We start from the raw sequence: 19,253 nt of genomic DNA on the forward strand, positions 1-19,253 counted from the left end.
AATATAGATAAACATATATCAATAATATAAAATTCTATTTTTGTTAATGTTGGTTAATCATGAATGTAGCTACAACTAACAATTTACATAATTTATGAAGATATACGTCTGATTATATTACCATGAGTTTTTTATAAGAACTACATCAGACGGTATTATTTGCACAATACTGAAAATCTTCTATAATTTTTTTCTTCACCACTTTCTATAAAACTCGAAACTCAGACCACATTGCGTAAAAACACTAATCCTAGTCACACATAAACGGACCAATGAGGTTTCCATAGAAAATTAGTTAATTAATTGGTTAATTAATTAATTAATTATAGGATAATAAGAAGATTATTTTTACAATTCTCTTTTGTTTAGAATTCTAAGAAAAAAAATATTTAGATTTATTATTAAACAGTTTGTTGTATTATTAGGATTTTACCATTCGTTTTAAATATTATTAAACTACTATTTTTATTTTCTAATTCTCTTTGTTCATGATTTTTTTTTTTTTAAAAATAGAATTTCTTGGAAAGAAAATTTATTTTCATATAGATTTTACAATTTTAATTTTGGATTTAAAAAAGAAATTACTATTAATTTACTGTTATTATAGAAATTTTTTTATTTACAATAATTGTTTTCTCAAAAAGGAAACTTACTATTAAATATTATTTATATGAAAATGTTTATTTAATACAAAAAGGAAAATTATAATTTCTTGAAAAGAAAAATGATTTTCATATAGCTTTTACAATTTTCATTTTGGATTTAAAAAGGAAAATATTAATTACTAACTTTGAAGAACCAAACTTTATATAATAAAATTGGTCATTAAGCTTCTCGGCAATATTTTTTTCTGCGACGGATTAAATCTGTTTACTTCATCTTTGCTTTGTGTCTCCATAATTATACATTAAAATAATGTATGTGACATCTCGTTCGTCCATGTAACTTTCTGAAAATAAGACATATTTTTTCCTTGCTAAGAATGTAAATATTCATAAAATGAAATAGTCAGATTTACAAAGTTGAAAATCTAAGAAACAGAAGCACTTTGGCAAAAAAGTATAAAAAGCAAAGTGGGCCTAAGAAAAAATTTAGTCTATGCTTGCTCAGCACAACCATAGTGACATAAGAGAAGAGAAGTGCTTCCTCATCCTACGAGCTGAGATGATAGTCTTGGTCTATGAACCTGAACACTTCAGTTGCTGTGAGCGAGACTTGATTATGGAGAGCATTGTTTTGTTGCTTCCATATGTGGTAGACTGTTGCTTGAACGGCCAACCGACGCAGGATGATGACCCGTGAAGCAGCAGGACCTCAAAGCCATGAAAGGAGCTCGCTCCAGTTGTGGAAACGCACATTCGGGTGATTGAATCTTAAAGAGACCTGTAACCAAACATCAAGACTGAACTCACATTGGATAAGAAGATGGTCACGAGTCTCGTCATGTCTAGAGCAGAGACAACATGTGGCTGTAATTTGGAATCCCCAAGATGCAAGGCGAGCTCTTGTAGGGAATCTGTCTGCGTTGGCAATCCACATGTTAAAGGAATGTTTGGGCACTGAACCCTTCAACCAAATCAACTCCGTCCATTGCTTCTTATCTTCTAGCGGTCTCATTGTGTCCCAAGTGAGGGACAAAGCAAATGAAGCATGCTTAACACCATTCAACTCCCACTCATAAGTGTCAAGCGTATTTGAGGGCAAGGAGAGGTCAATGATTGTAAGATGGCTGTGTAAGTCAAGTTCATGTTCTGATCTAGGACCTCCAATTAGCCAATTATCACCTGAGATTGCTGTAATTACTGACGCATGAAGTGGGACACGAAGGTTTCGAGGTCCTGATAAGCCATGAGGTTTCTAAGGCCCATGCCTCCTTCTTCCTTTGCCATTTTAGAATTGTCAATAATTTCAGACCATAGGAAGCGCGCACAAAGGGATTCCAACTTCCTGATACACCCTTTTCGGAGAACAAACGCTGAGATCCATAAAGTGACTAAGCCTAAGATAACCGTGGAGATGAGAACAAGACGCCCTTCAAAAGAGAGAGATTTCACTGCCCACACTTTAAAGCAGTTCGTGACCTTGTGCAGAAGAGGATCATACTCTGAAATCCGTAGCTTCCTACTCATAAGAGTGATAGCGTGCTCAAATTACCCTAGAGAAACAATTACTCTCATCAAAAGACGTCAAGTTGTATTACTTAGGATCAAATCCACAAGGAGCTACAGCACACACTAGATCTTATTATACTAAGCTAGGTTACAGAATTAAAATTGTAAATCGCAAGTAAACTAAAGCAGTGAACAGGACAATTGTTTCGTTTGATTGATTGGGGGTGTTTAACAGTTTTGATGAAGGCGCTAGACTTAGGGTTTCTATTCAGATAATCAAGATTATAGTGATATAGATGCTACATAAGTTGCTTGCATAATATTAAAGAACTCAACAGTAAGAATAACCGATCAACTTTCATATTCTAGGTTATATATTACTAGATCCAACATCTCCAACTGTCGTTGCGAAATCTATGAAAGCATCGATCGATGTCTCTATAGGAGAATCGATCGATATGCCTTTTGTCGCTTCGATCGATATCTCTATAGGAGAATCGATCGACACGCTTCTAGTAAGCTTTTAGCGCGTGTTGATAATGTGTTCACTAGAGTTTCTAAATCAGCTCTCGCTTGTTTCTATCAATCCTAGCTCAGAGAAGATATATCATGGGTGAATCTACTTATTCAAGTTCAGGTTAGCTAATCATAAACAAGCACTAAGAACAATCTTCTAAGATGAATATCACAACTCAAGAATCTATATTTGGGGCTAATCTCTCATAACCTATCTGAACCCTAAACCTAACAAGTGGTTTACTCAGACATAACTAAACAAAACATCATAAGCATTAAAACTACATAGAATAGAATAGAATATGGTAGAAAATAAGGAGTTCCAAGACAATCTCTGAAAGAATTTGCTCTTCTCTCCAAAAACTTTAAAAACCTTAAGTTGTTTGGTATGAAAATATGAAAGCCTCTGTGGTGGTGTAATGGATGTGTGTTGCCTAATACAGTGGCATAACACATAAATACTTAGGTTAAAATTCGTCAGAGGCAATTTGGTAATTAGATGAAATATTGGCCTCCAAGTTGGATGTGATCAAACTAGGTCTCTGCGTGCTTGTCATCGATCGATGTCGCAGAGTGTGCATCGATCGATATGTATCTCTCTGTGTCAACTTCAAATGCTGGTTGATAAGGTCATCTCGGGTAAAATCTCTAAAGTTTTCCAAAATGCTCCAAAATCATCATCTTCTCTCAAATCAGTCATGAACCTGTAAATATACTATCTAGACTCCAAAACATACTTAATCTATCTTATAACTCCTATATATCATGGCTGAAAAGTAAAATCCATGGTATATCAAAGAGGCAAGCCAAGATAACGAATCGGGAGAGTACCAGCGGTGAAACCATAACTTGCCAAAGCCGCAGATTCACGTTGGTCCACTCCTAAAGTGAAGAGCTTTGTCTTATTTTTGTTTATAGTCAGACCGGACCAGGTTGTAAAGTCTTCGAGACACTCAGATATGCCATGAAGAGAGTTGTTGCTTCCGTCAAAGAAGATCATCACATCGTCGACGAAGATTAGGTGAGTAATATGAAGCTCCTGCGCTTTAGGGTTGTGGGAAATCCAACCAGCATCAAATCTAGACTTTAGAAGCCGTGAAAAAGCTTCCATACCGAGCACAAAGAGGTACGGAGACAGAGGGTCCCCTTGCCTCACTCCCTTAGTACTTTTAAAGAACCCGCCAGAAACCCCATTAACAGAAATGGAGAACGATGGGGTGGAGATGCATTCCTTTATCCATTTGAGGAAGATATCTGGAATTGACAAAGCTCTGAGCGTCGCCGAAATGAAATCCCAGCGTATGGAGTCAAATGCTTTCCTCAGGTCCACTTTAAGCATAGCGCGAGCCTCCAAGTTTCTATTATTATACCCTTTTACTAGCTCTGTAGCCAGGAGGACAATCTCTGCAAGCAGACGACCAGGCAGGAAAGCAGATTGAGAATGGGATATTACCTTGGGGAGGAGAGCTTTAACCCTATTAGCAAGCAGCTTAGAGATGACTTTGTAGACCGTACTGAGGCATGATATTGGTCTGAAATCAGCCAGAGATGCCGCATTGGTGATTTTAGGAATCTAGACCAGTGAAGAGGTGTTCCATTGCTTAAGCAAACGACCAGATTCAAAAAACTCCAGAACTGCTTCTGTTACCAGCACTTAGTGAAGAATTATGCTGAATAGCCATCAAAACCGCTAGTTTTGCTTTTGGGCAGGGAGAAGAACGCTTCTCTAATCTATGCTGCTATAAATTTCCTTCCAAAACTAGTTTTCTCCTCGGCAGTGCATTCAAAATTGAACATGAGGTTGAGGTCTGCCTTCTCAAAGGACGGAGGAGCAACTTCATTACCGAGAAGGTTGGAGAAATAATAAATGCAGTGATTTTGGATGCCAACTTGAGTATCAATCCTGCTACCAGACTCATCAACAAGGAAATGTATGTGGTTTTGGGCTCTGCAAGACGCAACCATGCGGTGATAGAAAGTAGTATTACTGTTCCCAAGACCCGACCATTGAACCCGAGATCTCTGTAAAAGAAAACCTTCTTCAGTAGTGGACAAAATGACCCATTTTCTGGTTGCTTCTATTTCCGCGGCCGCATTTGTGTGAGTCGGATGAGAGAGCATATTCAATTGTGCCTTGCACAGATCATCATGTACTTCTTTGGTCCTTTTCTCAATCCCCGAATAGTTGTGTCTGCTAAATTCTTTGATATTCTTTTTTAACAGTTTCAATTTCTTTGAAACTCTAAACGTAGCAGAACCTGTGACATAGTAGAAAATAAGACATATTAAACTTGTTTACTCTTTGCGATCCAATAAAGACAAAAGTAAATAATAAAGAGAAAATTGGAAAATAAAGACACATTTTTTGGAGGTTTGTCACAATAGGATTTGTTGAAATTTTTTTAGGTAAGTAGGATTTATCTTTTCTTTAATACCATATTGCCCTTTAATTTTCGATTTTCTACTTTTTTACTGAGTTAAGAAAATAAAAACAATAAAACATAAAAAAATCAAAACATTTAAAACAGAAAGTAAAAAAAAAAAAGAAACAAAAGTCGATTAGGGTATCGACTATTACTCTCCTCGTCTTCTCCGCCGAAAGGATAAGCTCTCCCATGGCGATTTCAATGGCGATTTCTGGTAAGAACAAAGCCAAATCGTTTCTTCACTCTTTCACTTTTATTTTTTGTCTCTAATCTCGTAATTGTGTTCTTTGTCTTTGTTATCAGTTACAGATTGAAGAATTGGGGATTTGTTCTTACTCAACGAAAACCTCGGTGGCTCTCCTTCCTCTTCTACCATCAATTTCATCACCATCTCACGTTTCTAAACATTAGGTTTGTGATTACTTGTTCTGATTCTCTTAAACTTTGATTTTTGGTTGTGGGTTTGTCTATTTCGTAGTTGTTGTTGTGGTTGTCGATGTTTGATGAAGAGACCACAATAATTTCGACATCATTATTCTTTGGGTCTTTTTGATTTTACTTAATTTCTTTTGAAATGTGATTTGTTTTTGTAATATCAATAACATCGATTTTACTCTTTGATAGAGATTCTAACTTGTCGTATATGGTGATGAAATTGTTCTTTGTTTGTTTGTGCTCTGGTTACAATTTTTTTCTTTGATTGTAGGTATGTCTCAAGAGTTACCAAAACGCCTTTTTAAGCCGGGTGAGGAGACTCAAGTCAGTCAGATCAATAACAACTGCAGGATGGTACTGTATCTCAAAAGGTTGGAGGAATGGCTGCCAAAGGAGTTGAACGAAGTGAAGAAAGATCGGGTTTTTGCTCCGATTTTCAAGTTGCACGAGAATGGTTTGGGTTACTCGGCGAGGGTGATACACAGTTTCTTGTGTAGGGAGCTCGTGACTTACAAAACACATGAGCTTTGGTTTGTCTTTGCGAGGAGAGCACTCCGGTTTTCGTTGATGGAGTACCATGCTGTTACCGGGCTTGAGTGTGATGCTAGTCTCTCCCTTAAGGAGCCGGTTGACTGGGAAGATGATGGTGGTTTCTGGAGCTTAGTCATTAAGAGTAATAAAGGAATTTCTATGTTGGAGTTATGGAATAAACACAGGTTAGCTGTTAAGAAGTGGAGTAATGCTGATCGAATTAGGCTGGTGTATCTTTGCATCATTGTGTGTATGGTTTGCGCGAGAGATCAGAAGGCAAATATCCCCATCAAGTACATCAAGTTGGTCATGGATCTTGAGAAGGTCCGAAAGTACCCTTGGGGAGTTGCTTCTTTCGACCTTCTATGCGAGTCAATAGGTAAAACACGAGACAACTTGAAGGAGAAGACTACGAGTTACGTGTTAGATGGCTTCTCCTACGCTCTTCAGATTTGGGCAATGGAAGCAATTCCAAAAATTGGAAAGCTCTGTGGAAGAAAACTGAACAAAAGTTTTAAGAACGGTCCTAGATGCGTAAACTGGATGGGAGCTGCAAAGATTTCATACCAGGAGCTCATTCATTTGGAGAACATCTTCACACCCACGGTAATTATGTTTTTTTTTTTTAACTTCATCCGGTTTGACTCGCACCATCAACTCTTATTCAATCTTATTTACCTTTCTTGTGTAGGATGAGCTCTATCCATACATCTCGTGGACAGGCAATTGTGATGAAGTTGATAGTATAACTTTTCTGAGAGAAGATGAGGTGGAGGATGATAGAATCAAGGTTCTCAAGAGGATGATAATGGCTAACCATGACTTCAGTGATCATACTTGGGAGTATGAAGAGACAATAGTCTTTTCATTTGGGCTTGATGACAAAGAAGTTGGGAGCGATCAAGCAGGTGGGAGCGATGATGGTGAAGCTGGGAGCTATGAATCAGGTGGGAGCGATGATGATTTTCGAACTCCAAAAGGATCAGCAAACATAGGCTCCAGAGCTACAAAGGGAAAGAAGAGGCTTCCGGATCGTGGAATGGAAAAAAGGAAGCAGAAGGTTCTACATACTAGAGCACAACAGGCTCCGTTTGATGAAGATATGAAGGAGTTTGTGGCAAACTTGTTTCAGCAGAATTTTGCTGCGATGGAGCAGAGGCTAGAGAAACAGATGGGTGAAAGGTTTGAGGAAATAAAGTCTGAGCTTAAAGTTCTACGTAGGGATTCAAGCGTGGAAGTTGAGCCATCTGCGAGCAAGCCATCGCCTAGCAACCCATCGCCTAACAAGCCAGCGTCTAGCAACCCACAGCCTAGCAAGCCAGCGTCTAGCAACCCACCGAGGAGGTCCAACCGCTTGGTAAAGAACCACTAGTCTCCATAACTCTCTGAAATGTCTCTTAACTTGTTGTATTGTTATTTTTTCTGTTTTTCGGCCTTGTGATGTGTTTTGCATTGTCTCGTTTTGAAAGTGTGTTTGGTTTGTAAGTGTTAATTATGTATCGGCATTATGATGTGTATTTTGTTATGTGAACTGTGTGTGAGATAATTATGATGTGTATTTGAATCATTTTTTTATGAATAGCTTGTGTATATAGAATCTGTTTTCCTTATTAATTGGTTGTTCATTGCTTGAATTCACAGGATGAGAATTTCAGTCAAGCGGATGATATGGACGAACCAATAGGTACGCAAGGCCTTGATGGGCTTTCTCAAGCCTCGTTCGTACCCGATATTGATCCATCACAGACCAATAACGACAAGGATGCAAGTGATTGGTGGACTCCAATGACTACTGTCCGAAAACTACCAAAAGGGGGATCAAAGCAAGAAAATGCAGCTCCAACATCGGCAAAGTGGGATAGATGGTGTAGAGAACCAAGCAGGAAGCTTCAGCTTAGTGACTCACCAATGGCAGATGATGGTTCTCCACAGGCGTCATTGTATTATTTCACCGAAGAATCGTGGGATCGATTCACCCAATGGTCTATGAACCCAACAGCTTTGAGGATTGGTCCCTCTGTCTTTAATTTGACCGTCGCTCAGAGAATAGTTTGTGCTGGCAAATGGCTTGGAAACGAGGTATTAATTTTGTTATACATGTTGGAATGGTTGTATATTTGTAACATATATTTGATTGTGCATTGGTTAATTGTCCTTATGCATTGGTTAATTGTCTAGGAAATGGATGCGATGATGTATATATGGCGAGAGAAGACATCTTTGAGGCGCTGGAATATAGACCGAGTTGCTTTCATGAACGCCATGTTCTGCCTCCAGGTCGAGAATGAATACCAGAAGTGTAGAGACGACAAAAGAGGCTACGTAGTACCCAATCTTCTTCTTGCTTATGGGAGAGGAGAGCTTCCATCTCATGGGCGGACTAATAAAGTCTGGGGTGTCGATGTCGATCGTCTCTACTTTCCTCTGTTTGTAAATGGTAATTATCCATGTTTCCTCTACACGTCTCAATTATGCAAGGATTTTTTTAACATAATAAGTTCTGTGCGTCGCAGGTAATCATTGGGTCTCTGTATGCGTCAACATGATTGAGAAGAAAGTGGAAGTCTATGATTGCGGTCGGGGAAGGAATAGGCAATACGTAGAAAAGTTTGCTACTATGATTCCTAGAATTGTGAAGGCCGTGGGTCCATCTAAGAGCAAGCTACTCCTGTCATCATATTCGATTGTAGATATGCCTATGCAGACAAGGTTGAACAAGTCTTGTGCTGATTGCGGGGCATACGCACTCAAACACTTGGAGTGCATCCTTCTTGGTCTCGACATCAGTTTAGTGGAGGACGGAATAATGCCTGGTTGCCGACAGAAGATTGCTTATGATATATGGGAGGCTGCTCATGATCCCATTTTAATCCAGCTTATGGCACAACATATTCCTTCGGAGTTTGAGTCTTCTGCTTCTTATGATCTTGAAGAAGACTGATTATGTGTGTTTGTTTTAGTTTTACTAGGAATGTTGTGACATAACTTTATTTTAGAGTTTTCTAGGAATTATGTGACATGAAACTATTTAAGTTGGCTATTTATTTCTGACAATACTCTGTTTTAGGGTTTTCTAGGAATTATTTTGAGAGTTCTCCAAATACCCTAAACCACTAAACTCTATTATAATACATACTAAACCTCTAATCTTTACCCTAAACCCTAAACAAACCCTAAACCACGAAACTTAGAAACGAACCCCTAAGCCGTAAACATATTAGAGTTAACCCTTAACGAACTCAATCTTTACCATAAACCGTAATCGAACCCTAAATGAACCCTATATGATCCCTATACATAAGAAGCTTTTAGTCTAAACTCTTATAATTTGTGTTGAGAATGACATGTATTTGTTTCATAATTCCATTTGTAGTTCTTATAGCCACTAATAAAATATTATTTTGTTTCAGGTATAAACACTACTTTAGTGGATATATGGTGAAAGTACATACCCTAACTAATCCCTAAACGAACCCCTAAATCGTTTTTCATGATATTTAACAGATCTGCCTCAGGTATAAAACATGTATTCTACCTAGTAAAACGATGTCGTTTTTTATTATTTTTTTGACCTAATCCCTTTTCTTCCTCATTCTTTCACGACAGAGAGAAACCAAGGGGAGAAAACTTGGGCGATCAACTCAATCATGTCTTCGGTCGGTTCTTCTTTGAATTCAAGCAATCGACAAACCAACGAAAGAGGAATTCCGACAAGATGCAATTGCGGCAAGGCAGTGGATCGTTTCACTTCAAACACTGTCAAAAATCCGGGAAGATTGTTCCATTGTTGTCCGATGGGATCTGAGAAGGTTAGTCTCTATTCATATAACCGTGTCCTTGCTCCAATCTAACTGTTTGTTGTTGTTAATCATGAAGGACAAAACACACTTGTTCAAATGGACTGATATATCAGTTGTTGAAGAAATTGAAGATTTTCGGGATCTGTTTGACGTGCTGCTCGTGGACAATTCCGAGTTTCATAAATCAATGACAGCTTCTGAGACCATCCTGAAACGCCATACGAGTAGAGTTGAAGAAATGGAAGAAGCAATTGCTCGTTGTGAAGAAAATTCCATGGAGTGCATTAGAGAGTTAAGGGTCATCAAAGCTGTGTTTGTGTGTTGTTTTGTTATGGTCTTCATGTACCTTACATTTGCATGATGCTCAGTTTGTTGTTCTGTTTTTCCAAATAAATGTAAAACTATGTTCTTTGGTGTTTCTTGGTGATTTGCAATAGGAAGATCGATTTGTCTCAACAATGTTTTAACCTGTCAATAGGAAGATCGATTTGTCTCAACAATGTTTTAAAACAAAAAGCAAATAACAGAGAACTCTTTCTTGTTCCTCAGAACTTCTCAGAAATTTTAAAATCACATGTTCCTCTCTTGTGTCCCTCCATACCACACCGGCTGCACTTATGCTTTTTCTTCTTTGTCGATCCTTGAGAAGATCTAATCTTGTCTTCTACAGTTTCATACCTTCTCTTTACTGGTCTACCAGAACTCTTTCTTGTGTCTGGTGGTAAGATCTTCGCAAGTTTAACCACATCAGGGATATTCCATTCAGCCTCTGGAACTGGTATGGGATTAATGGATTCCGCATAGGCATCTCTCCACGTTGCAGTGCTATAGACGCTATCAGTAAACCGGTGTACTTCCATACCTGTGTCAAAAAAGAGACCGAGCAATGTCAAAATGCAGCAAAATACCAGAAATTTATAGGCTTAATTATAATGTTTATATACTTGCATACCTCGAGAATAAATTGCAGGAATGGCGTGTCTGCATGGAAGTTTTCCTATATCAAACTTCCCACATGTGCATGTTCTAGCTTCCAGATCAACATGACAATCATATATGTCTCCTTTAACAAGTGATCTGAAGTTGTCAACCTTGAGAACCTGAAACCCTCGAGCCTTGACAATTCTCCTATCAATCTTTTTCTCCACCTTAACGGTTAAAGGATCAATATGTTTGGAGCTTAACATGCGACGCTCGTAGAACCATCGGGTCAACAGTTCTCTTATACTATCTAGCAAAGGAATTACTGGAAATTGTCTAGGTGATCTCAGAACTGAATTAATCGACTCGGCAGGGTTATTGGTCCTGATGTCATACCTGGATCCAGGGAAAAGAGAACGAGCCCATTTTCTCACATCAGCCTCCTGTAGATATCTTCCAAGCGCCGGACTGATATCAACAATTTCAGTGAAACGTTCCTGAAATTCACAATGCCTATACGCCTTTGATGCCTTTTCGACCAAGGCAGTGAACCCCTTTGTACTGAAGAATTTAACCACATTGGTCAGCAAATGATGAATGCAAATTCCGTGTTTTGATCGTGGGTAGACAGTTCCAATTGATTTAGCAATTGACGCATTTCTATCTGACACAAAAGCTAAGTCTTTACTATCAGCAATAACCACATTCAACTGTCGGAAGAACCACTCCCATGATTCGTTATTCTCTGAATCAACAACTCCAAATGCAACTGGATACAAGTTGGAGTTACCATCTACAGCTGTAGCAACAAGTAGAACTCCTTTGTATTTATTTTTCAGAAAAGTTCCATCAACAACAATCACCTTGCGCATTGAACTCCGAAATCCTCTAACCGATTGCCCAAAGGACATAAATAGATACATGAATCTACCATCCTTTTTAGTTTCATAGTGAGTGTGTGTACCAGGATTAGCTTCTTTAATCATATGCAAATATGATGGTATCTTTGCATAGCTTTCGTCTGGTATACCTCTAACAGCTGCAATTGCATACTCACGAGCTTCCCAAGCGTGCCAATAAGTAATCTCGCAGCTATGCTCCATCCTCATAAACTGCATGATATCCTTTGCTTTGGGGCCATCACTAGCATCATCAAATCGATGTTGTATCAGCTTCCCAATTGTTCTTGCCGACGCCATTTTTCCGAATTTGCTTTTCTTTGAAGGAGCACATGAGTGTATACCCACACATTTATTGATCATGAAATATGTAGAACCATCAACACATTCCGCACGCACAGTCCAGTTGCACGTGTTATCCTTACATCGTATAGACCACCATTTTTTCGTTGATTTGGTAACAATGAAATCATAATTATTCTTCATCGCCCAAATTTCCATTGTTGCCTTTAGAACACGTTTACTTCGGAAAAGTTGATCTTTCTTCACGAAATCTGGGTTCCCAGCTTCGGATTTCTCTTTCTTTTCACTATCTCCATAGTTTTCACTCTTTAAACCATCATCGCCGGAACCATCTACACCGACATGATTCTTCCTTTTATCACGATGCTCTCTTGATGCTTCTGCAAAATCTCCCAGATTTATGTCAGGAACTTCACCTTCCTCAACATTACTTGAATCACACGGCTCCTTATTCAAATCGACCTTGACTCGTTCCTTTTCCTTTACACCAGTACCAGTACCAGAGAACGTGACACACAAGGTTGTAGAGGAATCCTTCTTTGCGTAGCCCACAAAGTTACTCACTTGTCGATCATTGCTCATACTAATGGGCGGATTTCCTCTTTGATTCACCATCTCATAACTGAACTCGACAGTAACCAAATTAGGGTCAACCCCATAATCTTCACACACCATGATCTTGAGTTCCTCCAATGAAGTAGTTGTTTCTAATGTCACCGTTCGACCACGCCTTTGCTTGTCTGGCAAGAAACTCCACTCGTCACTCAAATTTGACATCCATACACCAGATTTTACATAGATTAGAACCATCTTGTGTTGGTTGATAGAAGAGATGTTTGTCGATGAAGATGAGAGAGGAACGAGAGAGATAGAGATCGTGTGAAGAGAGGAGAAAATCGTGGGGAGAATATACTTAGAGATATTTAGGATAGATTTAGGAAACATATGACCACGAAATTTGGAAGTTTCCATTTTTACTATATTTGGCTAGAATAGACATCCTACTTAAGGCAGAAAGGTGTAGAGAGAGTGGAAACTACATTATGCCGTAGGCTATTATAAAGTAAAAGGCATAACAAGGTATGACGTGAAAAAAATAAAAGGTATTTCACTGAGTCTAGGGTAGAACTTGTAAAAAAGCCCTATGTAGATTGAAGATATCTAGCTAGAATAATACGACACAAAATCTATCTTGGGTAGACTATTGAAGAAACTGTATTTTATATTTTCTGTCCAAGGTAAACCTATGTATAATACTTTGTATTCGATTTGTACACTACGTAGATGGCTAGAACAAGTATTCTATCCTAGCTTTGACATTAAATAAAACATAGTTCCATATTTAAAAAAAAAAATATTTAAACAGAAAAATATGTATACTTTGGTTTCTAATGATTTCTATATTTTTTTATATTTTTTAACTTTAGTTTACTATTTTTTTCACAATACAAGGGCAAAAACTGTCCAAAATGACCAAAAGTTTCAAAAGTCTTATTTGGACAAACAAACAAGAAAAGTGTCTTCTTTTTCCAATTCTCCCAATAATAAATAGCATACCATCATTGAAGTGGAAGCTGAAATATCTTGTGACAACCATAATTGCCAACTCTAACATTAGACAGTGTAAGAAAATGATGTAGAAAATAAATAAACTTGACTGAACAGAGCCAAAGGTAAATCACAAAAGAAGACCAGTTGAAACATATATCCAATTACAAAAACATACACATATATATGAATCATATACTTGTGTTTCAGAATGTTTACACAACGAAACATATCATAAATCAGAAAACAATAAAGTTGAAATGGAAAAAGAAAATCATAATCCACTTACGTTGGTTTCATTAATTTTCTTCTTGGGTGGAAACCATGATTTCGATGAATTGAAACAAATTAGGGTTAACGTAATTGGGATATTATCAAATATATACATATAAATCGTTGAATAGAAACAAATAAAGTAGTTGTACGTTATTATGATTTGTTAGGGTATATTAAAATCTAAAACTAATTTAATTTTTAATATTTTTATCCGATCGTAACCGTCCGCAACCGTTTGGAACTTTTGATTTTTAGCGGTATAAAATAGTTCGAAACGGTATAAAACAGGTTATATGTTTTCTTGGAAATTTTGTCAACATATATCAACCGTAAAAGTGTATTTGTGGGTGGTAGCGAGAAAACCAACCAACCTCTAAATGACTTACTTTTTTTTTAACACTAAACCCCTGAATCACTGACTAGAACTTTTTTTGATACACTCGTCTATATAATCTCTTCTTTATAAAGAAAGGCAATTAAACAAAATGGTGTAGGAAAAAAGATTTGTATTGATATTTGGCCAGGCCAGTAGGTGGACGGAAGATCCGACTATCGGAAAAAGAATAAAAATAAAGTTTTCCACACCTGACAATTTCTTCTGATTCTACAAATCGGATTGGGATTTGGATTCTATATTAAAGTGACAGTGACACACTCATATTTTACTATAAAGAAACGGCTGGTTTCGTTGGAACTAAATCGAAACTTTAAATGGATAAAAGATTACAATACAAGTGAAAAATCAAATCGTAGTAGGGGTTAATGTTCAGACAACAGATCTCCAGAAGAGAACAACAACAACAACAACAAGCTACGAAGCAGAGTATTAGAACAGTGTCAGGAACACGTGCTTATTCAAAATCCAAATATCAGACAAATTCTTGTTTTGTTTTCTTTTTCCTCTGCTACAAAATCTGAGATTGGCAGAGCAAAAATTTGGCAGGAATGTTCTTGTTTTATCTCCTCAGGGTGTGAAGAATGTACTCAGCGTAAAGGTCCCTTTAAATAATTTAAAAGAAAAATAATTGTTATAAAATAAGTTTTTAAATTTATATAAGAATAAGAAAATTCTAAGGAGATAATAAGAAACGTTACATTGAGTATTGAATGGCTTCAACGGCAGGACCATTAGGTAGAAAATCATTTACAGCAACTTCCTTGTTCTCATTCTTCTTGTCTGTTAAAATTTTTGGTTAAAGGTATCCCAAAATTAATGGTTCATTTATTTACTAATGAAGACGAAGTAAGATTTAATATTGAAGAATTAAAGGATACAATCTTCAAAGAATCGCCGGATTTCTGAGAGACGATGCGGTGGAAGTTCTTTTATGTCAGTGTAATGCTTATACTCAGGATCATCAACACAAACCGCAATGATCTTGTCATCTTTTTCTCCCTTTATCACAAGATAAAGACTCAGAATACTTACACAAATTGTAACCAAAAGGATTAAACAGAGACTTGAAATGTTACCTGATCAATCATAGGCATTAATCCAATAGCTCGTGCGCGTAGAAAACAACCTGGAAGAACAGGTTCCTGCACAGAAACAACTTTCTTTAACATTGTATTTAGTTTTGTTTTATTAGTATGGTGAGGCTGAAGATTAGACTTATGACCTGCATGATGACTAGCACATCTAAAGGGTCATTGTCTTCACATAATGTGCGGGGGATAAAACCATAGTTATGAGGATACACGACCGATGAATATAGAATCCGATCAACCTGAGAGACAAATCAAGTTGTTAGAGAGTTTTCATTTCCCTGAAATAATATTAGATCGTTGTTTTTCTCTAGGTTTTTTTGAACATTTAAATAAAAAACCTCTTAAACCATTTATATTAGGAAACAGAGGAGTACTATTTATCAACGTGTAGACACTAGCGGAAATGGCTATAACGTGATATGAAAGTAACCACTAACCAGGCAAAGTATTACTCTAGGTTATTTTTACCTTGATGAGTCCTGTCTTTTTGTCAAGTTCGTATTTGACCTTGCTACCCTTTGAGATCTCAATAACCTAAATATCATTCAAAAATCCAAATGATTCATATCAGATTCTCTTTTGTGATCTTAACATCATTTCTGAGTATAATCATATGATCAAGCATAACACTTACCACATTGAAGATCGCCGGAGCTCCAGGTCCTGCAGATAATTTTTCATTTTCTCAGTAATAATTTAGTTAAAAAAAAGACTTCTAAAACATCAACTATAAAACTCAGCATATACTATATAGAAGTTTTCGATAATCAAATGATTAGTGATTTTACCGATTTCAAGATCATGCCATGGATGAGCAGCAACCGATCTCCTTGATAAAGATGAGAGTATCCTCTCGTTCAAACGTGGAGCTGTTCTCTGAAGCTTGTCAGATTGATTCTCTTTCATTTTTTCACTCATCTAACAAACAGAGCAATTCAAGAAAAAAAAAACAAATGTTTAGATTCAATGACTTTGACTTCTTGAGTTTACGTCTAGACCAGGATATGTTGATTAACTATTGATTCTCATATATAATAAATAGGATCCATTACTCAAAAGATTGACCACTCAAAGTCAGAATCTACTACAACTAATCAACAAAACCCTACAACATATCGTTATCCATCAATCATCTTCAACCTAAGATAATTTAGAGCGTCAAAAACTTCAAAAGATTGAGATTTAAGATGCAAAAAGAAGAACCAAAGAAAGTCGTCGCACCTTGGAACGGATGTTTCAAGAACAGAACAGTGTTGCGGAAAGTATGGCGAAAGACAACTAATGAGGCAAAGAAAACAGTAAAGCGCGTGTTCTTCAATTCCGAGCTATAACCTTATTTATAGAAAGCGAGAAACACGGGTTAAGTTGCTTAACTGATAAACTAATCAAGATTAATAAACACCGTTCGATCTCTCAAAACTAGGGGCCCACCGTGAAACACTAATCTCAGTCTCTTGAACCATTCTCCAACACACACGTCGCACTCCCTCTTTAACTATATAACCCGAGTAAAAAGCACAAAAGAAAACATAAAGTTTTTGTAACAAAATGGCTATCAATAGAATTGCGATTGGTTCGCCCGGAGAAGCTAGCCGTCCAGATGCGATCCGAGCGGCTTTTGCTGAGTTTTTCTCCATGGTTATATTCGTTTTCGCCGGTCAAGGTTCCGGTATGGCTTACGGAAAGCTAACGGGAGACGGTCCAGCCACACCTTCCGGTCTAGTGGCCGCGTCTTTGTCACATGCGTTTGCGTTGTTCGTGGCGGTTTCCGTTGGAGCAAACGTTTCAGGCGGTCACGTGAATCCCGCAGTTACGTTTGGAGCTTTTATAGGTGGGAACATAACGTTGTTGAGAGCTATTCTTTATTGGATCGCTCAGTTACTTGGAGCAGTCGTAGCTTGCTTGTTGCTCAAGGTAAGTACTGGCGGGATGGAAACGGCAGCTTTTTCGCTCTCATACGGAGTCACACCGTGGAACGCCGTCGTTTTCGAGATTTTGATGACGTTTGGGTTGGTTTACACTGTTTACGCTACTGCCGTGGATCCCAAGAAAGGTGATATTGGAATCATTGCTCCTTTAGCGATTGGGTTCATTGTTGGAGCTAATATTCTCGTTGGTGGTGCATTTGATGGTGCGTCGATGAACCCAGCGGTTTCGTTCGGTCCTGCCGTGGTTAGCTGGACGTGGACGAACCATTGGGTCTATTGGGTTGGTCCGTTTATTGGTGCAGCCATTGCAGCTATCGTTTATGACACTATCTTTATTGATAGTAATGGACATGAACCACTTCCTTCAAGTGATTTCTAAGTTAGGGTGTTGCTGATTTCTTCAGAAGCAAGAAAACTGATGTTGTACTGAGTACCGGTATTGTGAGAGAGGTGTATGTTTTTAACTCTCATGCGTGTTTTTCTTTTAAAATATGGTTTTAGTCAAGTGGCTAAAGATGTTACTTTTTACTACTTTGTTTTTTAAGTGATTAATAAACTAAATCTTGGAAAGTTCCCATTTATTTTATTTAGAATGAATCAACGTGCCGGGTTTACGTAGTATCAGTTCACACGTAAGAAATCATGTACAACGAAATTGATTGGACGGTATATTCTTGAGATAATGCTCCCATGGTGACCCGCCATTACAACAAATGAGAATATCTTATGGATAATGGATGGTTGGTTGGTCCATGCACGTTCTATATGTGTGAATTCTAGCGACTGATGTTCTTAGTGGATATAGAATTAATTGTTGGAACTAATCATTTTTATACTATTTTGTTCATTTTAAAAAAAAATATTTTTTTAGTTTTCTTAGTTTAAGTTTTTTTTTTTTGAAAAAAATTTCTTAGTTTAAGTTAAAAATATATAACTTATTAAAATTATTTATTAAAGCTAATGAATATAAATTTAATCACTCAATTATATTATTTTATCACAAATAAAATTTAAATACAGTCAGCAATTTAGAAATTTGATAGGCTTATCTATAAAGTTAGTAATAAACTTAAATATAGCTTTACTTAATTATGAATCCACAAAAAGTTTAACTATTTTATAATTTTTAAATATAGATTTACTTCTGTAACTATGCACAAAAGTATAAATATTTTTATATTTTTTATATTTGATATGATATAATGATTATTAAAATTTCTAAAAATTTGTAAAAATATTGTTTTGAGGATTAAGTTTTAAGATATATGATTATATAAGAAATATTTCAAAATATTGTTTTTGTTATTATTTTCCATGCACGATATATGTGGGAATTCTAGCGAATGATGTTCTTAGTGGATATATAATTAATTGTCGGAACTAATAATTTTATACTTTTTTCATTTTTTAAAATTAATTTTTTTAGTTTTCTTAGTTTAAGTTAAAAATATTTAACTTATTAAAATTATTTATTAAACCTAATGAATATAAAGTTAATCACTCAATTAAATTATTTTATCACAAATAAAATTTAAATACGGTCAGTAATTTAGAAATTTGATAGGCTTATCTATAAAGTTAGTAATAAACTTAAATATAGCTTTACTTAATTATGAATCCACAAAAGTTTAAATATTTTTATAATTTTTAAATATAGATTTACTTCTGTAACAATGCACAAAAGTATAAATATTTTTATATATTTTTATATTTGATATGATATAATGATTATTAAAATTTCTAGATATCTGCAAAAAAAATATTGTTTAAGGATTAAGTTTAAAGATATATGATTATATAAGAAATATTCCAATATATTGTTTTTGTTATTATTGTGAATATATAATTTTAAATCGTCAGAAGAAAACTAATGTTTTGAAAACCGACCCGGATACTGAACTAGATGACTGTTTGGATCACCGGATCATCGGATCGACCGTGGGTTAGTAATTAAAATTTATTTAATTATATAATAATATATTAGCTATCAAAATAAATATATTGAGACTAATCTTTTGCATTGATTTTTTAATTAAAATTTTATAAATCAGCCTGCAACAAAGAGGAATTA

At 36.3% G+C, this 19,253-nt stretch overlaps 6 protein-coding genes across 7 annotated transcripts; 3 read left to right on the top strand and 3 right to left on the bottom strand.

Annotated features, from left to right (window-relative positions):
- Positions 1-1,314: 1,314 nt before the first annotated feature.
- LOC108825053 (uncharacterized) lies at positions 1,315-1,889 on the bottom strand. Its single transcript, XM_056994909.1, has 2 exons — positions 1,804-1,889; positions 1,315-1,729 (listed from the first exon to the last, which is right to left on the bottom strand). The coding sequence occupies exons 1-2, from the start codon at positions 1,887-1,889 to the stop codon at positions 1,315-1,317; spliced, it is 501 nt and encodes a 166-aa protein (XP_056850889.1).
- A 3,275-nt stretch (positions 1,890-5,164) lies between these two features.
- LOC130500163 (uncharacterized) lies at positions 5,165-8,960 on the top strand. Its single transcript, XM_056994910.1, has 7 exons — positions 5,165-5,267; positions 5,357-5,464; positions 5,760-6,625; positions 6,711-7,376; positions 7,661-8,098; positions 8,198-8,456; positions 8,533-8,960. The coding sequence occupies exons 3-7, from the start codon at positions 5,762-5,764 to the stop codon at positions 8,958-8,960; spliced, it is 2,655 nt and encodes an 884-aa protein (XP_056850890.1). The 5' UTR covers positions 5,165-5,267; positions 5,357-5,464; positions 5,760-5,761.
- A 706-nt stretch (positions 8,961-9,666) lies between these two features.
- LOC130500164 (uncharacterized protein At1g43920, Chloroplastic-like) lies at positions 9,667-10,180 on the top strand. The gene is made up of 2 exons (XM_056994911.1): positions 9,667-9,828; positions 9,896-10,180. Exons 1-2 carry the CDS (start codon positions 9,667-9,669, stop codon positions 10,178-10,180), a joined length of 447 nt encoding a protein of 148 aa, XP_056850891.1.
- A 184-nt stretch (positions 10,181-10,364) lies between these two features.
- On the bottom strand, positions 10,365-12,914 carry LOC130500165 (uncharacterized). The gene is made up of 2 exons (XM_056994912.1): positions 10,772-12,914; positions 10,365-10,681 (listed from the first exon to the last, which is right to left on the bottom strand). Exons 1-2 carry the CDS (start codon positions 12,912-12,914, stop codon positions 10,365-10,367), a joined length of 2,460 nt encoding a protein of 819 aa, XP_056850892.1.
- Positions 12,915-14,461: 1,547 nt separating this feature from the next.
- LOC108823763 (soluble inorganic pyrophosphatase 1) lies at positions 14,462-16,623 on the bottom strand. 2 transcript variants are annotated; one of them, XM_018597043.2, is made up of 9 exons: positions 16,476-16,623; positions 16,043-16,172; positions 15,889-15,917; positions 15,723-15,788; positions 15,386-15,493; positions 15,240-15,305; positions 15,042-15,162; positions 14,862-14,943; positions 14,462-14,765 (listed from the first exon to the last, which is right to left on the bottom strand). In XM_018597043.2, the coding sequence occupies exons 2-9, from the start codon at positions 16,170-16,172 to the stop codon at positions 14,723-14,725; spliced, it is 645 nt and encodes a 214-aa protein (XP_018452545.1). In that variant the 5' UTR covers positions 16,476-16,623; the 3' UTR covers positions 14,462-14,722. The 2 variants fall into 2 exon arrangements, with proteins under 2 accessions (XP_018452545.1, XP_056849427.1); XM_056993447.1 differs by having other exon boundaries at positions 16,458-16,558.
- Positions 16,624-16,766: 143 nt separating this feature from the next.
- Positions 16,767-17,752, top strand: LOC108823762 (aquaporin TIP1-3). The gene has a single exon (XM_018597042.2). It carries the CDS (start codon positions 16,803-16,805, stop codon positions 17,559-17,561), a length of 759 nt encoding a protein of 252 aa, XP_018452544.2. The 5' UTR covers positions 16,767-16,802; the 3' UTR covers positions 17,562-17,752.
- Positions 17,753-19,253: the final 1,501 nt, after the last annotated feature.

This window comes from Raphanus sativus, chromosome 9, assembly GCF_000801105.2.
Source record: "Raphanus sativus cultivar WK10039 chromosome 9, ASM80110v3, whole genome shotgun sequence".
Taxonomy (NCBI): Eukaryota; Viridiplantae; Streptophyta; class Magnoliopsida; order Brassicales; family Brassicaceae; genus Raphanus; species Raphanus sativus.